A 22959-nucleotide genomic window follows, 5' to 3' on the forward strand; every position below is an offset into this window, starting at 1 on the left:
GTCGTATATACTTCAAAGAGCAGAGGTTAAAATTAACTGATAATGAGTATTTTGTTTAAAATAATTATAAACAGCACCATAAAAAGCCTTTCATAAAGTTGTATATTTGGGGGTTTAAAAATATAATTTATAAGTTAAATACCTATTTTACATTTATTCATTTATATTGCTGGTATGGACACAGGCTCTGAATAGAGTTTAGAAAGGCACCTTCCAACCGTTCACTATGTTTTCAATGAGAGAGCTGTGCAAGCAATCTGAAATCAAACTGAGTGGCAACTCCTCTTCAGAGATCTGAATTTCAGCACCATGAGGCTAGTGTCTCTGAATTTTAATAATTCCATCCTCTTCCCTCTGTCCTCCAGTCAAATCCCGAACTCCCCTTTCCTTTCTCCTCTCCCTACAACCATCCCTTACCCGCCCAGCCCCACCTCTATGTGTTCTGGTGGCAAAAATATAGCCTTAAGAATCATTCAATCTGTAAATCTTATGTCCCTAAATACCTGTTTTAGGAAAGCACAGGCAAATCCTATTTTATTGCACTTTGCTTTACTGAGCTTCACAGATGTTGGGTTTTTACAAACTGAAGGCAAGATCCTCCAGAAGCAGAAAGATTATACTCGCTTTATTGTGGCTGTCTGGAACCAAACTCGCAACACATCTGTAAGCATACTGTATTTACTCTGTGCTTTGGTGATGTGAAAATGTTTTAACTGTGAATGCAGAGCAATAAGTACTGCTGTGGAACACACACAAACATGGCATGGGAATAAATTTTCATGACAAGCAGCTGAGAGACCATGAAATGTGCTCGAGATTTCTGGGAAAGGAGGGACCGCCTGCAGCAAAGGGACCTGGGCATCCCCAGTGAGGTACCACTGAGCGCAGCATCGAGGAAGAAAAAGTCCATAGGACATGCAGGGAGAGGCCAGCACCAGGGGCAAACAGAATGGGCACGGAGTGCTCTGAAGGCACCTGCCACACTCAGAACAGACGGATGGGCTGACAGTGCAGAGCGTGGGAGGGCAGGAGGCTAGAAGAGGGTCTGTAATTATGCTGTGAAAACAGGACCCTGCAGTAACTAAGTTGTCTTTGAGCCCCAAACACACCCGGCCTCGTCATGATGGGGCTGAGACCTGCGACCCGTGCTGCTTCTCAGTCAGCTGGCTCCTTCTCAGGTTCTGCCGACAGGGACAGCAGAGGTGACTGTGAGGCTGAAGGAAGAGCCTGCCTTTCTGCCCCGTGTTCTTTTCTTGCTGGCTTTTGTTCCTGCAGCACCCCAGTGACATTTCCTCACCCTAAGGAGGCATTTCTTTCACAAAGCAGAAGCTGAGTCCAGTTTGCAGCTTTTCCACCTCTGTCACACCTCAGTGCTTGCCTTTTCATCCTTTCCGGTAAGTAGTTTAGTTTACAGCTTGATAACAATTCCTTATATTCACTTCTATCATGTATCTTGAAGGGTTTCCATTTCATGTCTGCATCCTGACTAATACAGGAATCACTCGAAACATTGAAGATAAGTAATGACTCACTATAAAATCTGTTCTGGAAAGAACACTGGCAGTCATACAGAGAGTAAGGAACAAACTGTGCAGAATGACTCTCACTGAACTGTACTTTTAGGTTATGTCCTACAGTGTTTAAGTTACTATAAAATACAAGTTTCACTACGACTCATATATCCTCCTTTTAAGGCTGAGATTTATGTAACTGACTTTCTTCCCTTTTTACATTAGCTGCTAGGAACTTCAGTATCAAGACTGAAGATGAATCACAACCACACCAATCTTTGTAGAGGTATTTTTCCCCTCTTCTCCTTAAACCCAATTATATATTTCAGTTTTTAATTGTTAGGTCTTTTACTGAAAGCCATCTCAAATATTTTCAAGTGTTGAATATAAAACTAGTCCTTCAAAGCCAAAGTGTTTCCTCCTCATAGTGAAAATTTAAATTGCAGAGTTAAATGACTATGAGTACCACTATGTATCAAGAGATGCAGAAAAATTAACTCGATGCCTGACACTGGAAGTTTAAACACCAATGAAGAAGATGCAGTAGTACTTCAATTAACGGCATATGATGAGAACTACTGCAGCTTCATGTGTTAGGGAGGGAATCAGTGTTTCTAGAAAATTATTAACCCAATATATACATATATCAGAAAGACAGATGAGTGAGGCCACTCACAGAAAGGAATCCGGCTTATTCTATTCCACACCCTGGATACCATGGCTGCTGGCTAAGAAGCAGTACCACTGCTCTCACTCCCCTGCTGGGGCAGGGGTGATGAAAAGATACCTGAATGCCATCTCTTCCCCACGCACCTCTGTTTCACATCGAAGAAGTATCACTCCAGCTTAGATAAAAAGGCATAATCTTCTGTTCAGCTTTTAGAGGTAGGAAAAGAAAGCTGCAAGCAAATCTAGCACTTGTTGCCCAAGGCCTAACCATGTATTAGTCCGTTTGGTACAACATTGCTACACAAAATGACAAACAGAAGTCACCTGAAGGGTTGGAAAAGTCCAGCATGCTGGTGGTCGGCTGCAGGAGGTCCGGGCTGCTGGAGGACAGCGTCCCAGGGATGGGCATGATAGCCAGGCTGTGTCTGCAGTGTCTGGTTCCCACAATGCTGTCGTCCTGGGACTGGCTCAGGCCTCCGTCACTTCAAAAGAATGTTATGTCACTTGAAAGTGTTGAGGGTTCTTAGTAGCAAACATAACTGTTCTCTGCGCACTAAGGCATACAAAACCAATTTAAAGTGGTGACTTCAACAATTAAATTAAAATATCATACCGATTTCCTTGTACAAAGGGCAACAGTAATAATGAAAATGGCACTAAAACGTTTTGAACAATGACACAGAAATAAAACTTAACTTATACACATCTACCTCACAACAGAAAATAGTCACGTTTAGAGTTCCTGCTGGGTTTGGTACACAAGCAGAATCTGAGTGTTCAGGGAGCCTCTGGGACCTGCCAGAATTGGCGGGCACCAACAGATGGCTCCAACAGCACAGAGCCAGTACCAAAGCTGGTTCTGTCTCTCAGCAGAAGAGCTGGGCGACATCCTAGGCAGAGGGTAGAGTTGGTTGTACCCCCAAACAAAGAACAATGCAGGGTGTAAAAACCCCACAGAGCCAGGTCCAAGCAACAAAATAAAGGTCTTTAAAAATATGAACAACCTGAGAACTGCCCAAGCTGTCAAGGAGAGAGAAAACAGGAAGAGGGCACAGAGAACAGCAACAACAGCAATGAAAATCTGTGACGAACAGAAAGGAGAAGGAGAAAGAGGACCAGAAATGAAAATGGAAGAAAAGAATCTGATGGTCTCTGGTGTTTGATCTAAGGGCACGTTATTTCCTGTGTGATCTCTTAGTTCTATCTGGCCATTTCCTAGATGAGAACATCAGAACCAGAACAGAAAGCAAGCCATTTGAAGTTAATTCTCCTCAAAGTCTTCAGAAACAAGTGTCCATTAAATGGACATAGTTAAAGCAAAATAAAAGACTTTCTCCTTAAAATATTTAGAAGAGTTAAATAACTCTAAATATACCTAAGAGAAAAATAAAAACAAAGAGACATAACCGTAACTTAACTTATAGACATAAAAGTCCTGTAAAACACAAAGAGAAAAACAGTCCTGCACAAACACAGAATAGCAGTGAAAAGAAACAATTTCCATCAGCATCAACAATCAAAATACCACTTATTTCTAAGGTTATGCTTATGTTAAAACCAAGGCTTCAGGTTAATATTAATTCTTATCAAAATTTTATTAAATGCAACATTCTGTCCAGAACTTGCCACGCATACAAACAGAGGTTTCACAGAATACTTACCCATTAGCTTGGAATGGATTAAAGTCTGTCTTAAAGATGAGTGACATGGGATACAGTGAGAGTAAGTTAGGAGTAACAAAATAGGATTTAGGCAGACTAGGAAACTGTGCAAGATGAGTACAGAGGACTGGTAAATAAACAGCTGAAGGACTGTTAATAGCCAGACAAGGTCGAGAGAGCCAGGACAAGACAGAAAGCAGAGGAGTCGAGAAGGAGCATCAACACATGGAAGACAGCAAAGGTGCTTCAAAAGCAAGCTATGCCAGATACACTTGAGTTATCAGCTGCGTGACCCGGGAATTTTGTTTCTAGATCATGATTTCTTTACCTAAAGATGTGAATACCACTCTCTCTCAGGACTACTGTAAGGATTAAATTAGGCAACGTAGGTAAACATTTGGCACGGAGGAAAATAGGATTCCTATTTTAAGAAGATGGTGAAGTATTTTTAGCAAAATTAAAACAGAATGGTAGAAACAGGATTTTAGGCAATTCGCACTGAAATACAGTGGGGTGCAGTGTGGGTACAACAAGTAAAGGAACTATAGAAATAGAAAATGTTTTCCTGGGGTGGGGGTAGGGGAGGAAGAAGGCAGTCTAATTTGACAGATAGGGCAAACAAAGTATCTTATTTAATAAGTAATTTGTGCTTATGCTCAATTGGCTCCTTAGAATTAGGTGTGTTCTCCTGCAGATCAGAGCTGCATGTTCTAAGACTAGTAGGTAAGAGGAAAAAGGGGGGGGGGGGGGCTCCACAGATGTAATATTTCTAGCTTAATAAGTAATTCGGCAACAATTTAAATCATGTAGAAAACAAAAGGTTGTATATGTGTGTTAAACAATTTAACAGTCTTTCTTTTATAAATTTTTGAAAATAAACCTGCCAATTTTTGGACACAGACAGTCAGGTAACTGACCAAGGAAACAAATTGTTGAAGAAATTTGTTGGCTGTACTCATAATCAAAATAAAAACAATGTTAACAATGTGGAAATTTATAATTTTCTATTAAAGGGAATTGGCTGTGTTAGCTGCAGAAGATTGAAATTTAGAGACTAAGAGAAGTGTGTGAAATACACAAAGTTCTCACCTCCCTAACTGATCTGAGCATTACTTCTGCTTTGTAATAAGCAATAGTTAAAACACTGTACAGTTATAATAATGCAAAGCTGCTTACAAATTCTTGTTAATCAAGGTGTGAGCATGTGTAAATGAAAACTTTACTAATGTTAAGTATAACCCATGCTGTGATATGAATGAAAGAGTATCTAATTGGCAAAATATCCATGCTTGCTTGAAAGCTGAATTAATAAAGCCTATTTGCAAATAGTCATTTCTTACCAAAACAGTCTCCTGAGGTGATGCAGTAACAGAAACAAGACAGTTTTGAAAATTCCTCAAAAATTCCGACACTAAATTTACTAAAAGCATATTTTAGTTTTATATTATGAAACTAAAAGGCTGTGTAAATATCAATATGCAAATAAAAAATAATCCCAATATTAAAAGCAAACCAAAAAAAGTACGCTGACAAGAAATGAGGAGAAAAACTAATTTCTGATAAGCAAACAGGACAGTCTACGTCTGGGACTGCTACAGTGAGTAACAGAAAGATGTTACTTAGGCAATTTGTGATTAAAGAAAACAAAATAAAAGCTGACCAATTACAAAAATTCGAGATTAGATTTCATGAATTGTGAAGTAGTTTCAGTTCAATAAAAACCACATTTCTATGTCTTAATTTACAGATGTTATTCAACATCAATAACTTTTTCACTTCTAATTTTCAGAAACATTCTTTTCTTTTAAAGTGATGTCATGGTTAGGGATTTTGAGAATTACTGTTCTTATCCCAACTATTTGCTCCTCCCTTCCATTCACCTTCTGTCCACACGCTTCCTCACAGTACTCTACCGCAACTCATCTCCTACTTAGAGAAGTGAGTGCCCCTTCCGAAGAGCCCTGGAACACAGGGGATGTTCAGAAATTGTGGAATTATACTCATTAAAAAGATAAATATTCAAAGTATAGAGCTTTAAAAATACAGAACACAAGCAAGAGAGGAAGCAAAAACTACTTATAAAATTGTACACCGCACTGAAAGCCACAATCAATGCCTGTCTCCTAGTCATTTTGCAGCACGCACAGCAACGATTCGTTGATTCCTCGAAGTTCAACACTTAGGGTATTTCCAGTTTTGCTTTATTGCTTTATAGTTAACATTCCTAAGAACACCCACATATAAGGCTTCATCTAATTATTACTAGAAATGGAATTACTGATTCAAAGGTATGAACACTTTTAAAGTTCTTAATAAAAAACTCCCCAAATGCTCTATGGAGAAGTTGCCTCATTTTATATTCCCACAGCTGTGGGAATACTAAGCCTGAGCTTAGTATCTATCCAACGTTATCAATTCTGGCCTTAACTATTCCCTTTGCCAACCTTGAACAGTTTCCTGTTGTAACTGTATATCCCTGATACAGAACATCTGATTCATACACTCTGTTTTTCTATCAATGTTTTCTACCTGGTGAGTCTTTTGTGTGTGTAGCCAAAGGGGTTGTCTGAATTCATTTTTAATAATTAAGTGCCAAAAATATGACATACATTCTCAAAAATGGAAAGTGGGCATTATGAAAGGTATAATGACAAATTAATTCTCTCTGCAAAACAGACTCCAGTAGAAAACCTTTATGGTTCTTACTAAAATAATATGTTTTTTTGGTATACATATACATGGCTTGAATTAATAGTGTCTTACTTATTGGAAACATTTTAGTAGGGACAGCAGTTTGACATTAACTCCTGAAGGGCAGCATTTCACTCATGTCTGTATCACAGCCAGCAGCCTCCTATTCACACAAAGCAAGAGACTCAAGAAATACTTCTTGACTAATAAATGAAAAAAAAAATCCCTTCTGAGTATAAGTAAAACTATCCCTACTAGATCTTTCATTTTTTTGGTACCATTATAAAGAAATAATGCTTGAAAATACTCAAATGATTGCTCCTAGACACTTCAATTTCCATGCTTCTGCTGCAGCCAAAGACAGAACCTAAAGGGCTAGAAGGCATGTGGCCCTGTCCAAATGCCCACAGAGACACCGGGTCCCGTCAAAGACGTCATGAGCATATCTGATCCGTGCCAAGCGGTCCTCAGTATCCTAGTCTGAATACTGACCTGACCCACCCAGGCTACTGAGGCGGGAAGGATTATTATTGGCAATACAGCCACAACACAGTTATCAGACCGATAAAACATGATAGCATTTCTTATGTATTAACCCTGTAAACCGAAAGTAAAAATAAGTGTTTTATAGGCTACTTGAACTGAGGGATGTCTTCTAAGTATGGATGTTTCTGGATGGGACCCAATGTCTGGCAAAAACGGCAAGCGGAGTAACGAAGTCCCCCCACCCCAAAAAGGGTGCTGTGGACAGGGCTGATTTCCCTGCCTGAAGCCTCAGCAGAGCTGGGTGGAACATGCGGCCAACAAGCTCAAGTCAGTTACAATCAGAGCTCTCTGGCTTGTGATGACACATGTCACAACTGTGTCTCTGTTCAAAATGAGAACCACTTAAAGGAGATACACGGATTCCAGAGCAAACCCACTGGGCTTTCAGGAACTGGAACCCAGGGGACTGCCTCCTGAGCAATCCCCGTGGACACGCTCTTCTGCCTCTCTTCCTCCTGCCCCTGCCTTTCCCCAGGGTCTTCATACAGCGACTTCTGGTCATCCTGCACCATCCCCGACCTCTCCCGTGTGGGCTGGACCTCTTACCTTCTCCTTACTCAATGCTTACTTGTGAAAACAAGCCTTTTCTTACAGTGTTGCTGTGCTGCTACGGTATGCTCAATAATGTAAGAACTTTGCTATTTTAAAGTTCTGATTTTTACAGACCACTCACCTCAAGGACGGTAGTCATTCAGAAAGGAGTAATAATCCTTCTAGAAATGAGTGACGTTAAGAACAGAGCTTGGGATGTTTTAATTTTCTGTGAGCCCCAAATTAAAGGAACAGCAAATTTGTTTCCCCGACTGGAAATATCACAAGAAGGACAGTGTTTTCCCGTCAGGAAATCTTTTGAGATCTTGATGTGAAAGATGACAGCTGACATTATTTCAAAGCTGCCTCCTCATTTGTCTCCTTGCCATTTTACTGCTAACTGTGCGTACCCTCAACCCCAAACCACAAACAGGCTAACAGAGAAGTTCCTAAAAACACAAATCTTACCACATCACCTGTCTTCTCTGGCTCTCTACTATGACTTGAAGAAGTCTTTATCTTTGGCATAGTATTCAAAGTCCTTCATAGCTTAGCACTTACCTGTCTCTCTCTCTTCACCTTTAGGTGTGCACACACAAATACTCTAGTCAAAACGACCAGGCTTTTCTATGTATCAAAACATTCATTACTGTCTAAGCACCACTGGCCCTTCACATAGTCAACTCTTAAGGGACAAGAAACTTGTCCTACTTATCTTTCCCTATTTCCATCTCTGGACATGGTGCCTAGTATGTAATAAATATGGGAAGAATAGAGTGACTGATATGAACTGCTCAGAGGTAGGAGCTACCTCTTTTCAGCTCTATAATCATCACCTGTTGTAGTGCCAGGAATATCAGAAGCCAAGTATTTTCTTTGAGCATGGTTTGTTAGAATACACTTTCTTTCTTTCACTGATTAAGTGTGCTGGTCTACTACATGCTAAGTACTGTATTTGATTAGAACTTCTGATTAAGGAAGTAGATGATGTAAAATATACACAGATATAATATATACTAGAATCATTTCCAGCCATGGTACATCAGTGGACTGATTTCATCAATATTTTACAGACCTTAATTTACATGGAAATCTTGAAATTTCACTCAGTTTTAGTGATATCTCACTTTGGAAATAAAAATAGCTTTGATTAATAAGGTCAGCTTTAGAATTCAAGAGGGAATAAACAGTGCAATAAGAAAAAGATAATTTAAAAGACAAAAAATGTACAGTTAGTGAATGTGTCATAAAATTTAAGGTGTACAAATTTGTAGGTCAAGAAAGTGAAACTACAGCAAAAGTGTACCAAAAGAAAAAAAAAAGATTTTATAAAATAAAATGGGCAGTTTATTCTAAAATTCAAAACAAAGCTAATGGAGCACTATATAATCTAACAGTGGTAACTTCAATGGAAAATATGGGGAGACACATAGAATTTCTTCTTTCTTATTTATGAATTGCCTGTAGATTTTATGATACATTATTTGTATAAAACCCAAAAGGGGCCAAACTTCCCTTCCCCAACATAAATTTTACAGACAGTAGGAAAATGCCCCAGTGACTGAGAATGGCATTACATACCTAAACAGTTTGGGAGGCAAGATACTAAATCGTGTTTTATCCAAAATTTTCCTGATTTTGTTTCTTCCACCTGAAACAGTATTTGCTTTTACTTTCTTATGCCCCTTCTCCTGTGGTATCTGCTCAATATCTCCTGGTACATCCTGGATTGAATGGCGATTACTTCTTTTTTCAGCAATTTTGGGAATGTGAGGAACACCAGATTTTTCTTGTTCAGTCCTACTAAGCAACTCTTTAAACACTGTGGAAATAAATAAATAAACTGTCATTTCTTCCGATTAGAAAGTTTTTATGTAAACAACAAATTTTAAGGATAAACATAGTAACACTCTCTCACTTGGACTTTCACAGTCTTAGTCATGAAATTTACAGCCATCCTTTATCAATTATACCCACCTTTCCTTTCAGTTGTTATACCTGACTATATTCCTGCTGTTGTCCAAATGTGATTTAAAAAAGTGAGGAAAATAGAAAGGAAGCAGACAGATTACCAGCATATTTAAGAAGTTCAGGGGTTCTTATTTAGGAAATAACCAATATAATTGCTAATCAACTCAGATTTTATTGAAATATATATTTAGATTGTATTACTTAGGTTATATCTAATGATGAAATGAAATGAGATATAAATACTATATCAGGCTCAGTTTTGCAAAAACCGTTCATTTAAAATATGGGAAGAACTTTACTTGACCTGTTTTTACCAGAAATAGCACTAAATTTGGTAACATATGACAATTTCCTCAGTGTCACATGCATAAGACTTAGGTCAGCCAGTAAAATAAAGCAACTAAAAAACATTCACTACAGTGATCTGAAGTATAGAAAGCCAAATATCCTCAGAGAACTTTCTGTCAACTCTAAGTCCAGTGAGTTATTTCATCCTTGAAGAGGATGCAAGTGCATCGGCAGACTTGCCTGTCTAGCAATCTGTTCACCTAGATGAAATTTTTCACCTTGTGAGAGGAGCGTATCTCCCTGGAATCAGGCAAAAGAAAGATATATCTGTACAAAGGCTAAGTATCTAGAAGCTATTAATAACTCATTTTCCAGTTAAAATATTGACAAGAGAAAGTTTTTTAGTTGTTTTAAATGTCTGTTCTTAAACAAGACAGATTAACTACTAGAGACAAAAAAACACTAAAAAGATAAATGCTGACGTAGAAGGCGACTTTCCTAAGCATCATGGTGCCTGCGGGGTCTGAATCATAGCTAGATGGTGGCTCTGCATTTCTGTGCAGCCAGGCTGGCGGCCCGGGACGTGTGGCCCCAAGCGGCAGTGCTCTGCACCATCACTGGAAACCAGCTGTGAGTCATACAATGTGCTCACCGAAGCTCCAACCAAGTTCAGTTTTCCACAACATCCAGGACTAATGAGTAAGCTTCAAATGGACAACACCCTTAAGAACTGACACATTACAACCATATATAATTTGGTTTTCAAGTTGTAAAATCGGACCATTTTGAAAATTTCAGCCAGAACGATTTCACATTACTGAAGCATACTGCAAGCTTTTGAAAAGCACATTTTCTGTCTTCAAAATAATGGAAATCTCTGGGAGTCATCTTTCAAAGATACTCTGTCCTTGATTAAAATGCAGTAACTTCCCTTCAGTTTCTTTTTTTAAGTTTCACTTCAAGCCAAGTGGTAAAGAGAAATGCTTTTCTGAGCTAAAATCAAGATATCCAGTCATTTAAAAAACATTACTGACCTATAAATATAGCGTGGGCACTAGGCTAGGTGTCGGCAGAGTGTTCCTGTTGTGGAACACGCAGTTGGTCTGAGATGCAGAGAGAACACCAGTGACAGAGGACACAACGAGAGGGCCTAATTAAGACAGCAGGGATGGGAAACCTTCCCTAATTAAGTCACTGTGTAAGAAGAGGTCAGTAAGGCGAGCAGATTCTAACTAGGAGGGGAAGGAGGAACTATTTCCAGGTAGAGAAACTCTCTAGTTGGAAGGCCCTGTGGTAAAAGGAAATGTTCAAGAAATGAAGATGACTAGAGATCAAGGTGGAAACGCCGCCTGATCATGCTCTGGTGAGGTGTTTGCGTTTTCTGGTAAAAGCAGCAGGTCTCAGAATGGGCTGCAGATACCCAGGCTGTGTTGTGTTTGTAAGGCTGCTCAACAGTTGTACAAAGTGGTTTACATCTTCACTGGACTTAAGTATGTAATTTCATGTAAAAATCTGTGGAGCCTCTGATTTGTAAATGAAAATGAGAAATGGTTGTGTTGAATTAAAAAAAAGGACAAAAATGAACAGATGGTGAGCAAACGTAACTATAATACAATACCATTAAACAGCAGTATCAGATAAAACATGCAGGTCAGAAATGAGGGTGCCCAAGAATCAATAAAAGTTTAACATATGTGATTAAAAATTTCTCACTCTGTGTGTGTGTATATCACAAGTGAAAAGCACAACAAACAAGTAAAGTCAAAGGACAAATAACTTTGGGACAGTATTTACAACCCTTAAGACAACAGGATATTCAAATGAATCAAGAAGTAACTCAATATAAAACTGGACGACTGAAGACCATTCACAAATCAGAAAATTAATGGATATACAGAAGTGCTCACCCACCCTCATTACTAGAGTATGCAGCAATAACCATTCTTATACAGTGATGAATGAAGTGTAGTAGGCAGAGCAGGGTAAACTTCTGGAAAGTAAAATTCTCTAGTAATTGTCAGAGTAATTTCACTTTGAGAAATGTGTAGGCGTCTATATAAGCACACAATGTAAGTACAAAGAATTTTCATTACATCACTATAAACAGCAAAACTGATGAGCCAAATGATCGATACATCAGCGTGACAGCAGCTCAACATACAACAATAATGTGGTGACATCCTGTGCATTCTATACCACTGAGTCTGGATGGACTGAGTGGAAAGGTGCAGAACACTATACACAGTACAGTTCCCCAGTGCATCTTTCTTTAGTGTTTTAATTATCAAAACATGTCTGTGTATTAACTGTATTAAAAAAATTAGGATTCCCAGCCAAGATGGAGGCATAGGTGTACGCACTGTGCTTCCTCCCACAACCAAGATAGGGACAACAACAATTTAGAAATAGAATAACAACCAGAACTGACAGAAAATTGATCTGAATGGAAGTTGGACAACCAAAAAGTTAAAATAGACACGTTCATCCAGACTGGTAGGAGGGGCGGAGTCGGGCAGCCGGGCGTGCGTCATGGCTTGGAGAGTAGAGCGTTGGGACCAGGCAAGTAAGGCATCCAAGACACACAAGACCGAGGTGGGTGGACCCTGAGCGTGCAAGTGGCAGCTGGCAGACCCCAGCTGAGGGGTGGCAACCAGCATACCCAGCAAGGCAGCGATTGTGAAGCAAGGCACTGCATGCAACCCAGAATCACAGCGCTGGGAAATAGAGCCTTGGGGCACTAATGAAAACACCTGTGGGGGTTGAGGTGCAGGGAGAGATTCCCAGCCTCACAGGAGAGGTCCTTGGAAGGTCCCAAGGTGTGCACAAGCCCACCCACATGGGAATTGGCACCAGAGGGGCCCAGTTTGCTCAGGGGAAGCAGCAGAAGGGACTGAGGTCGGAGGGAGAACAGAGCAAGTGCACATTGTTCCCTCTTAGACCCCGCCCCAACACACAGCGTCACAACCCAGCAACTGGGTTGCCCCACCCTGGTGAATACCTAAGGCTCCGCCCCTCGTACCTAACAGGTGAGACCAGACCAAAGGGGGGAGGGTGGGGAAGATGGTTCAAACAGAATTGAAAGCTGTGCAACCAGTACTTTTAAGTGACAGAGATAGCCAACCTATCAGATGCACAGTTCAAAGCACTGGTGATCAGGATGCTCACAGAATTGGTTGATTTTGGTTGCAAATTAGATGAAAAGATGAAGGCTACAATAAGTGAAATGAACAAAAATACACAGGGAACCAATAGTGATGGAATGAAAGCTGGGTCTCACATCAATGGAGTGGACCAGAAGGAAGAAAGAAATATACAACCAGACAAGAATGAAGAAACAAGAATTCAAAAAAAATGAGGAGAGGCTTAGGAACCTCAGGGACATCTTTAAACGTTCCAACACCCAAATTATAGGGGTACCAGAAGGAGAAGAGGAAGGGCAACAAGTAGAAAAGTTATTTGAACAAATAATAAAGGAGAACTTCCCCATTCTGGCAAAGGAAATGGATTTCTAGGAAGTCCAGGAAGCTCAGAGAGCCCCAAAGAAGTTGGACCCAAGGAGGAACACACCAAGGCACATCATAATTACATTAGCCAAGGTAAAAATGAAGGAGAGAATCCTAGAAGCAGCAAGAGATAAGGGGACAGTAACCTACAAAGGAGTTCCCATCAGACTGTCAGCTGCTCTTCAAAAGAGACCTTCCAGGCAAGAAGGGGCTGGAAAGAAGTATTCCAAGTCATGAAAGGCAAGGACCTACATCCAAGATTGCTCTATTCAGCCAAGCTTTCATTTAGCATGGAAGGGCAGATAAAGTGCTTCTCAGATAAGGTCAAGTTCAAGGAGGCCATCATCGCCAAGCCCTTATTATATGAAATGTTAAAGGGACTTATCTAAGAAAAAGAAGACAAAAAAACATGTATAGTAAAATGACAGCAAACTCACAATTATTAACAACCATACCTAAAACAAAACCAAAAGAAACTAAGCAAACAACTAGAACAGGAACAGAACCACAGAAATGGAGATCACATGGAGGGTTAGCAACAGGGGGGTGGGAGGAGAGAGGGGCAAAAGGTACAGAGAATAAGTAGCACAGATGGTAGGTAGAAAAAAGACAGGGGGAGGGCAAGAATAGTGTGGGAAATGTACAAGCTAAAGAACTTATGACACATGGACATGAACTAAGGTGGGGAATGTGGGTGGGAGAGGGTGTGCAGGGTGGAGGGGAGTGAAGGGGGAAATGGCACAACTGTAATAGCACAATCAATAAAACATATTTAAAAAATTTAAATGCTAATAAGAAGTTATCTGAGTGGGGGATTTTAAAAGGTGACAGAAAGCTGTGAAAGCCCAGAGGAAGAGATGAACCGAAGTTCCGGAGTAGGAAGAGGGTGACTGAGAGTACCGGCTGCTTTCTTCTGCGGGGACGTCTGCTGCGTCTAAATGTGCGCTGTGGATCAGGCAAAGGGACTCCACTGGGGATAGCGAGTCTGGCAGGGCTGGGAGCACTGCCCTGAGAACTGCAACTGAGCCAAACCCATAACCAGCATCACTCCTGTCCACGGGATGTCTCTGTTAGCAGTAGTGTTGCATCCTCTGGATCTATTCTACCGTCTCCCAAGGTCCACATTGTTAAACACTGTATTATATAATTTTTGTACCTTTATACATAATATTTTATACCGGTCAGTAATTATTAATGTGCCGGGCACAAAAATTAAAGGTGTCAGAACCCTAGGAAACAGAGACTAAATAATTTGGTCTTGGTGACTGAGCAAGCTCTGCTTTCAATTTTTCATAATCAGAACCCTTTCAGTTTAACCTAAAAGCTGATGTCTCTAGATACTAGTTCCAACCTCCAGGAAATCCAAAATCTGGCAAGGCTTACTTATTTGCTGCTTATTTAATATAATGTTAGGAATCGTGAACAGTTATTTACCAGAGTTCACATGACACAATCCAGTAAAAGGAACTCAAGTGAAATGAGGAAAAATAATGTGTTTCATTTTTCATTATGACTAAGTGCAGGATAAAGCAGAGCCAAAGAGGAAAAAACAGAACACTTCCTTTTCCACAGACATAGCTTCTAAATTCAATTCGTATTTTTTAACTTTCAACCTAAATGACCTAGAGGAATTTCCCCATACTTTGTAAGGACTCAAATTTTCTTTGATAGTTTTCTATTGTTATACTGTTGCCATTCTCAGAATTTCAAGGAAAATCTAATGGTATTTAATTAAACCAAACTACAGGGAGTCATTCCTAAATGTTTAAAAAAATAAACTATGTTAAAAGGACAGGCTTAATCCTTGCCTCAAATATAAAGAGGATCAAAGCACACTTCAGGCACAGTAATCAATATTTTTGCATAAAAGTACAGCATGTTAAAAATTTATAATTTACTGCTTAATTACATCAATGTTTTACTCAATTTACATCCATGAAACAGCTAATCTGGCATTCAAGTTACTATTTCCGAAAGCTAGCTAAAAACATCAGAAGTAGACTGACTTGTGGGTTTGCACATTGGGCGGGGTGGGGTGGGGGGAGGGCAGGGGCTACCTGACTCCTAAGTTCCTCAGGCTGGTTCTAAGTCTCGATAAGTGTCTCAGTGTCTTCCAGCAAAGCGCAGCACACCACAGGTGCTCAGTGGGCATTTTATAAATGATCTACTGAGTACACTGGTACACGTGCTTTAGAATGTACTAAGATATCAAAATAATAATTACATACAAATAATAAAAACTAAAATCTTAGAACACATATCTGAACACCAAAGATCCTAGAAATGTTCAAGTGGCTTAGACAGAAACATGTTTTTACATTTACTATGTTTGTTTTCATTGTAATGACCCTTTTCCACCACAATAAATAAATAAATAAATAAAAAGTTTAGAGAGTTTTTTCAACAAAACTTACCAAAAATGTTGGTCTTTACAGTAAGTGCAAGGTGAGTATTATTCCTTAAAATTTCAAGGGCCTTCACAAATGTAATATTCTCAAAGTTCTGTCCATTTACTTCCATTATCTTCAGAAAAGTATTTGAAAAATACAAATTAAGAAAAAACAGTATTGGTTACCTTTAAAACTTTAAATTTAATAAAAAAATAAAAAAGAAATGAAACTTGAATAAAATATACCTGTAAGTGAACAACAGTTATCTCTTGCAAGAAGTGGGATGACTTTAATTTTTTTATCTATATTCTATTTCCCTAAATCTCTACTATGTTTTTTAAAAAGTTTGTTCTCTCTGGAATATTAGGGAAATTTAAAAATAACACATGGTTTATAGGAAGAAAAAATTTTAGTCATGTCATTAGCTCTTAAAAATTGCCTGTGTGTATTAGCACAAATTTTAGTGAAACTTTCTGAATGCAAATTTACTGCATTTACGAGAGAGATAAAAGTGGCACTCTAAATCCTTGTAATAACACTGCCTGCCATTGACTGAAGCTGGCAGTCCAAAAGTAACTAGCACTGAGTGAGGTTTGGTTCTTCCTCCATGACACACTGCTGAGCCTTCACAGAAGTACCTCAGAATCACACAGGAAGCTTATTTAAAAATACTATTAATAATTCCAAGGAAAAAGAATAGAGATAAAAATAATGAGCAAAAAAGCATCAGCACAGAGGACTGATCTCAGATACTGACAGAAAGGTTCCAAAAAGATTTAAAAAGAAAGTGTGAGAAACAAAATATTATGAAAAAAAAAAAAAATTCCCAGAGGTAAAATTCCCAGAGTTAAAAAAGTCTCGCCTACATACTGAACGGATCATCTAGTGCATACAAAAAAGAGTAAATAAAGATTTTTAAACATATCATGAACACTCTGAATTCCAAGGACTGAAAACAAACTGCAAGCATCGTGCAGGGGCCTGGGGAGGGGCCAAAGGTTGGTTCCGACCTGTCTTGACCAACAAACACTAAATGTGATATTTATCCGTGTTTAAAAGTTCTAGGGGACAAATAACAGCGACCAAGAATTTTATAATCCAATGAACAAAAGCATCATCAGATGTGCAGTGACACAAGAAACTAATAGCACCTATTTGCCCTTTTTGAAAAGAGTACTGGAAGACACTGTGAGATCAATCGAAATGATGGGAAACTTAATGTAAATGTCAAAAGTATTCTTAATAAAGAATGTTAAAAATGACTTAATATTCTGGATCTAAAATCTCAGATAATCTCAACAATATTTGGGAGGATTGAGGAAGAAGTAAAAGCATGATAAATCTCTCTCTTCTTTCAGGAATGAAATCATTGAATTTCAGTGTTTTTCGTGAAAAATGAGATTCTTAAATGTATTTACAATAAAATCCTGGAAGAGTAAATATACTGACTCCATGATCCTAAGTACCTGATATTCTTTTTTTTTTTTTTTTAAAGATTTTATTTATTTATTTTTAGAGAGGGAAGGGAAGGAGATAGAGAGAGAGAGAGAAACATCAATGTGCGGTTGCTGGGGGTTATGGCCTGCAACCCAGGAATGTACCCTGGCTGGGAATCGAACCTGGGACACTTTGGTTCCCAGCTCGTGCTCAATCCACTGAGCTACGCCAGCCAGGGCTCCCTGATATTCTTAATAAGTAGCCTGAGGTAAGGCCCAGAAATCTGTTTTTTAAAAAGCTCCCTTAAGGAAAAAGGGGGATCACTGTAATCTTATACAGCTGTTTCCTAACCCCTTGCCTTATCAACATCTGGGCTGGATAACTCTGTTTTGGAGGCTGTTCTATTGGGGGGTGTTGTAGGCTGCTATCCACTAGATGCCAGTATTAATCCCCAAGTCGTTACCATTAAACATGTCTCTAGACATTGCCAAATGTCCCCTGGGGGGCCAGGTCACCCTGGTCAAGAACCACTGTTCCAAGGAATAGAACAACTTCTAATGTGAACACCTCAACATTTTTAAAAATAATAGTAAGGCTCAGTTAAAAGTAAAATAAAGCCACATTCCATATTAATGCGTGAACTCACAAAAATTTTAAAATGAGAAAAAGTAAGCTTCCCAAGTAATTCAGCCAGATCTGGGGAAATCATGCTTTGCGGCACACGAGAATCATCTAGAGGGCTTTGTTAGCAAATACACATTCCCAGACTTCATCTCTGGAGGATGTGATTAATATGATTAACAGGACTGGTGTGAGCCTAGGAGCTGCATTTTTCAGTAATAAAGTTGCAGCTAATCACATTTTAATACATTACTCTACAGTTTCCTAATGCCTATAAGGAGAGACTAAATCCCTACCAACCTTCTCCCAGTGCCTTCTTACCCCTGGTCTCTGACCTGGCTCACTGCTTACGACTGCAGTTCCGCTATGACACCAACACTACTGAAGCTAAACCACCCTTCACAGCAACCTCAAGCCACCTGATTTTAGTGCCGTGAGGGCAAGTGTTTGGTCGCTCCAAGCATGCAAAGGTGCTGGCTTGCACACTGAGCTTTCTGGAATACTCCGAAGTTGCCAGACACAGAGCCTCCTATCCCAGGAGGGTGGGCAGGACCCTGTGAAAATGTGTCATGCTAACAGTGCCCAGACGATCACACTGTTTCTGGCCACACTCTATCAAACTTTGCATTAAAAGTAATAGATATATGACAAATACATTTTTAAGGTAAGTTGTTTAAAATACCATATCTAAAAAAGCAGTTCTAACAGAATTTCCTTAAAGTGACCATGCTTATCTGAAGAACTCCCACATGAAAGAAAAGAGCAGACACATCACTTGTGACAAGTGGCTGGTTATTCACTTAGCTCAGTGATTTCCACCTGGTGCGCCGCAAGGATTCTGAAAACATGCAACACCTGACCATTTAGTAAGGGGATGATCTCTTTTCTCTTAGATTGTCAAATTAAAAAAAATGACAAGAACCAACACAAAAATAGCCACCCAGGGTGAAGAAGTCAAAGTTATACCTACATTTTTTTGTCAGAATGGCAAAAACGGTCCTTTCTGGTGTGCTGTGGAATTTTAGTAATTAGTGCATGTGTGCCATGAGAGGCAGAAGCTGAACATCACTGACTTACCTGATCCCCACGTTTCAGCCCTGCATCAGCAGCTTTGCTACCCGGCTCTACTCCTTCGACAAAAATGCCAAAGCCCTTCTCACTCCCTCCATTAAGGCTGAAATGCAGAGGGGACTCCCGGGAGGCCTTCTGCAGCACAACCTGCCTCCACTTAGCTTTTGCAGCACATGCGATATTCAATAACCGGAGATGACCATTCATTTTCTAGAAAGCAGAAAAGAGGAAAATGTATACAAATGTTTGTATCGACTCCTACAGGCTTTTAAAAAATCATCTACAATTATTAGAAGAAGAGCTACATTTGAAATACGGACTCAAGAACGTGTGAGCCAGGTAAATAAAACTGATTGAGGGGTATCTTCCACCCCAGAGCACTCTCAGGCATCTCTCTTAACGTGAAAACTTCTAGATAATCACAGGTCAGAAAAGACTTCAAAGTGGTACCTCATTTAGAGGGGAATGACAAGAAAATTACTCATTCCTTAACCTTCCCTAATATATAATGTTCTATTTTGCATAGCTCCTGGCTGTTATAGAAAACCCAAGTCTTTTTTAAACCTTTATTTACAACCTCAAAGGACACGAACTACCATTCCAAATACTGTTTGTTATTCAAAGATACATTCATGTCTCCAATTCTTCAAGGAATGTTATTCCTATATTATTTTAGAACTTCCTTAAACTTAGTCATATTCTAATTTCTAGGTTCTAACACTAGTTTAATATCCAGCTACTCTCAAATAGTATAATATGTATAAATCTGATGTCCATAACAGAAGCTAAAGTTTAAAGTAGAATTCCATAAATAATTGATGACTAGAGGATTACTTAAAAAAAAAAAATCCCATGACTCTAAGAAGCTTCTACTTTCCATGAGCCCCTTGATGATCTACACAGCCAGCACTGGAAAGCTGGGTGATGGTGGCCTCTGTAACCTCTAGTCAAGCTCCCCAGTTCCGTTCCTTCTCCCCACTTTGCATACTGCAGATGTGATGCTCAAAAGGCTGCAGGAACCAAGTGGTAGGAAAAGGGACAAGAATCTGCCAATTTCCCCATCTTTGTAAAACTCAATCCACTTACACACTATGAGTAATAGCAATAATTCGTGAGCGTTTTATGTGCCAGGTTTGTTCTCAGATTGTTACATTCATTAGCTCATTATAATCCTCACAACATTTCCAAGAAACCAGTGACTACCATCTATAAAATAAGACAACTGAGGCAGAGAAGTTTAGGCGACTTGTCCAAGTTCACACATAACAAGTGATGGGTTTTGGGTGTAAATTCAGGGAGTGATTCCTTAGCTGTATTATGATTTACTTCCTAAAACTGTACTTGTTTGAGGCAGACAACCCCATTGCAGTTCAAAGTTTTATATCTAGCAGGGAGAATAAAATGGATTTACAAATTGCTACTGTTAAAGTTAAAAGGACTATCTTCAAGTTAAGGTGACTATCTTAGGTGCTGGATATTTAGAACAAGTGAAATCGGCTGCAGAAGGGAGACTTAGGAAGTCTAATGTAGATCTGATGTAGGAGATAGGCCTTGAAGTTTCAAACAGGACTGGAAGAGTAAAATTCCAGCTTCAGAGAACTGGAAAAGAATGTGAAGTAATCTGGTTGGCTATGATCAAGGGTGAACATGAAAAGGCGGAAAATGTAGCTGATGGACCTGAATATATGGGTGAGAAATAATTTTGGTAAAAAATGCTTCGGTTTATTGACAGAGAGAGTAACATCGATCTTGTGATTTAAAACAATCTTTTGGCCACAAAGAATGGGCCAGAAGGAAGAAAAGGCTGGAACCAAAATTAGGAGGCTGTTATGACAGATAGGGCATAAGGAAATGAAGCCCTAAACTGGGAAGTGAAGAAGAAATGGCTGAGCAAGAGACCGTGGGAAACAGGTTTACGCCTAAAATCAGCAACCCAGGTGACTTAAGCAGCTGGCTGGACATCTTGGCCAGGGCACTCACATAAGAGAGGGGAATGCATATTCACCACAGTTTGTAAGTCTAGGTGGCTGGGAAAAACATTACCATTAATCCTAAAGCAGAAACAGGAGAGTCAGGAGGAAGCATGATGTTTATCTGGATTGGAGAGGCAGAGGATGAGTGGAAAAATAAAATATGGATTTGGAAGTTCTCAGAACAGACATTCAAGACATAGGAGAGGATGAAACCTGTTCTGAGTTGCTGTTCTTGGAGAAATGGGGGCAGAATCCCTAAACTCTAAAAAAAGATAAGTTATTTTGAGCCTTACTGTATCTTCCAGGTTTTTCTCAAATTCCTCCAGAAACCGAGTCATAGCAGGATCACCTTCAAAATCATTGAAATGATTGTTTACCCATAATAACACAATGCGCGTGACCTGTGGAAACACGAAGGAGGCAGCGTACAGTTATGAGAGGCATTCGTTTTCCAAAGCAGGTTCCAAAAGCACATCTAACCCTGAGCGCCTTGGCTCCCTCCGCCCCCCTTCCTGTACACAGCAGTTCACTCTAACAGAGAGACAGGGTTTAGTTTGAGCTTCTGTTTCCCTGGGTACACAAGTAACCAAGAGCTGACCCTGCGCCCTCAGTGCGGACACAGAAGCCTGGAGGTTCAGGTGACAGTAAGCACATGGGATGTGTATTTCAGACAGTACCTTAGAATACCAGCTTCTAAGGGCAGGCAACCAGTATCAAAAGTGTTTCTAGAGCCAAGAACATATTTAACCAAAATGATAACAAAAACATATCTGAAACTTCACTTGTCAACACTGAGTTTTCAAAGTCGTAAAATGATTTTACTCTGTGCCATAGATTAACAGAATTAAAAACTAACAAGTGAAAGTTGAAGTGAATAATGTGCTTCGCTAACAATGTCACTGAAGTACATACTTTAAAAACTGCGGTGGAGCACATGTTAAACCCACCATTCACCTACTTCGCGTGCTGGCATGCAGCACACCTGCAGTGGCACGCAAGCTTGCCCAGCGCCCGGTTCCATAGCATCTCCCCCCACCCCCCAGTCCCAGTGAGCAGTCCTTGCCCACTCTGGCTGCTCTCCAACCACTGACTGGCTTTTCTGTCTCTGGGTATTCACCTATTTTGGATATTCATATATGAACTTTTGGTCTGGCTTTCCACTTAGCATATTGTTTTCACAGACCATACATACATTTCATTCCTTTTTATGACTAAGTAATATTTCATTATATGGCTACACCACATTCTAATTTTGATAAAATTCAATTTATCTATTTTTTTCCTTTGTTGCTTGTGCTTTGGGTGTCCTATTTAAAAAAAAATCAAATCTAAAGTTATGATTTTTTTTACCCCTTCAAAGAGTTTTATAGTTTTAGCTCTTGTATTCAAGTCTCTGTTCCCTTCTGAGTTAAATTTATGTATGGTGTAAAGTAAGGACCCAACTTTATTCTTTTGCATGTGAATATCTAGTTGTCTTCAAATCATTTTTGTTCATTTTTGGCATCTTTTATTTACTCAGCAAAGTAACTATTTGTAACTTTAAAATGTGTGCATGGGGGTGTAAGCCTGTAGTTTTGGACACTCGAGTTTCCTAAACAACAGACTTCCACAGTCCACCTACATCTAACTTATTTAAGACAAAACTAGACATATTAGGCAATTATGGCTCTACTTTTATGTTTCTTAAAATAACTGAATTTCTCCTATTTTCAAGGTATTACTAGTCTTTCCATTAATTGTATAAATACCCCATGAAAGAAAGTAATCTATTTAAAATAGCAAACAATGTTTAATGCAAAAATACTCAAAAGTATATTTAAATAAGTCACAGCAGATATAAATTAAGGTAGAAAAGACCAACTGTTTTGAATGATTATACACATAAGAAAAATCCACATATTCTATTTGGGAGCTTACAAATAATCTAAGCTCTCTTGAAAAAAATATACTTGGTGCATATTCTTTCTAAACTGTTAATCAACTTTTAAACCTCCTTCAGAAACAACTAAATATTCTGAGAAAGCTCAGACCCTGCCATGTGCCTGGCACGCTTCCTGAGTTACGGGCTCTACCAGAGCCTGGTTTCAGCTGCGTCT

The 22959-nt window shown here is 39.3% G+C and overlaps 1 protein-coding gene across 3 annotated transcripts in view; it reads right to left on the reverse strand.

The window, feature by feature from the left end:
* The window catches only part of RAPGEF6 (Rap guanine nucleotide exchange factor 6), a 206080-nt gene that overhangs the window by 41313 nt on the left and 141808 nt on the right, over window positions 1-22959 (reverse strand). For all 3 annotated transcript variants that reach the window (XM_028527512.2, XM_036014843.1, XM_028527513.2), the window contains exons 13-17: window positions 21157-21264; window positions 18897-19100; window positions 15786-15894; window positions 9191-9431; window positions 2505-2662 (exon numbers count right to left, since the gene is read on the reverse strand). In XM_028527512.2, the coding sequence (XP_028383313.1) occupies window positions 2505-2662; window positions 9191-9431; window positions 15786-15894; window positions 18897-19100; window positions 21157-21264 (820 nt within the window). The remainder of the gene's footprint in view (window positions 1-2504; window positions 2663-9190; window positions 9432-15785; window positions 15895-18896; window positions 19101-21156; window positions 21265-22959) is intronic.

This window comes from Phyllostomus discolor, chromosome 13 (genome assembly GCF_004126475.2).
Source record: "Phyllostomus discolor isolate MPI-MPIP mPhyDis1 chromosome 13, mPhyDis1.pri.v3, whole genome shotgun sequence".
Taxonomy (NCBI): domain Eukaryota; kingdom Metazoa; phylum Chordata; class Mammalia; order Chiroptera; family Phyllostomidae; genus Phyllostomus; species Phyllostomus discolor.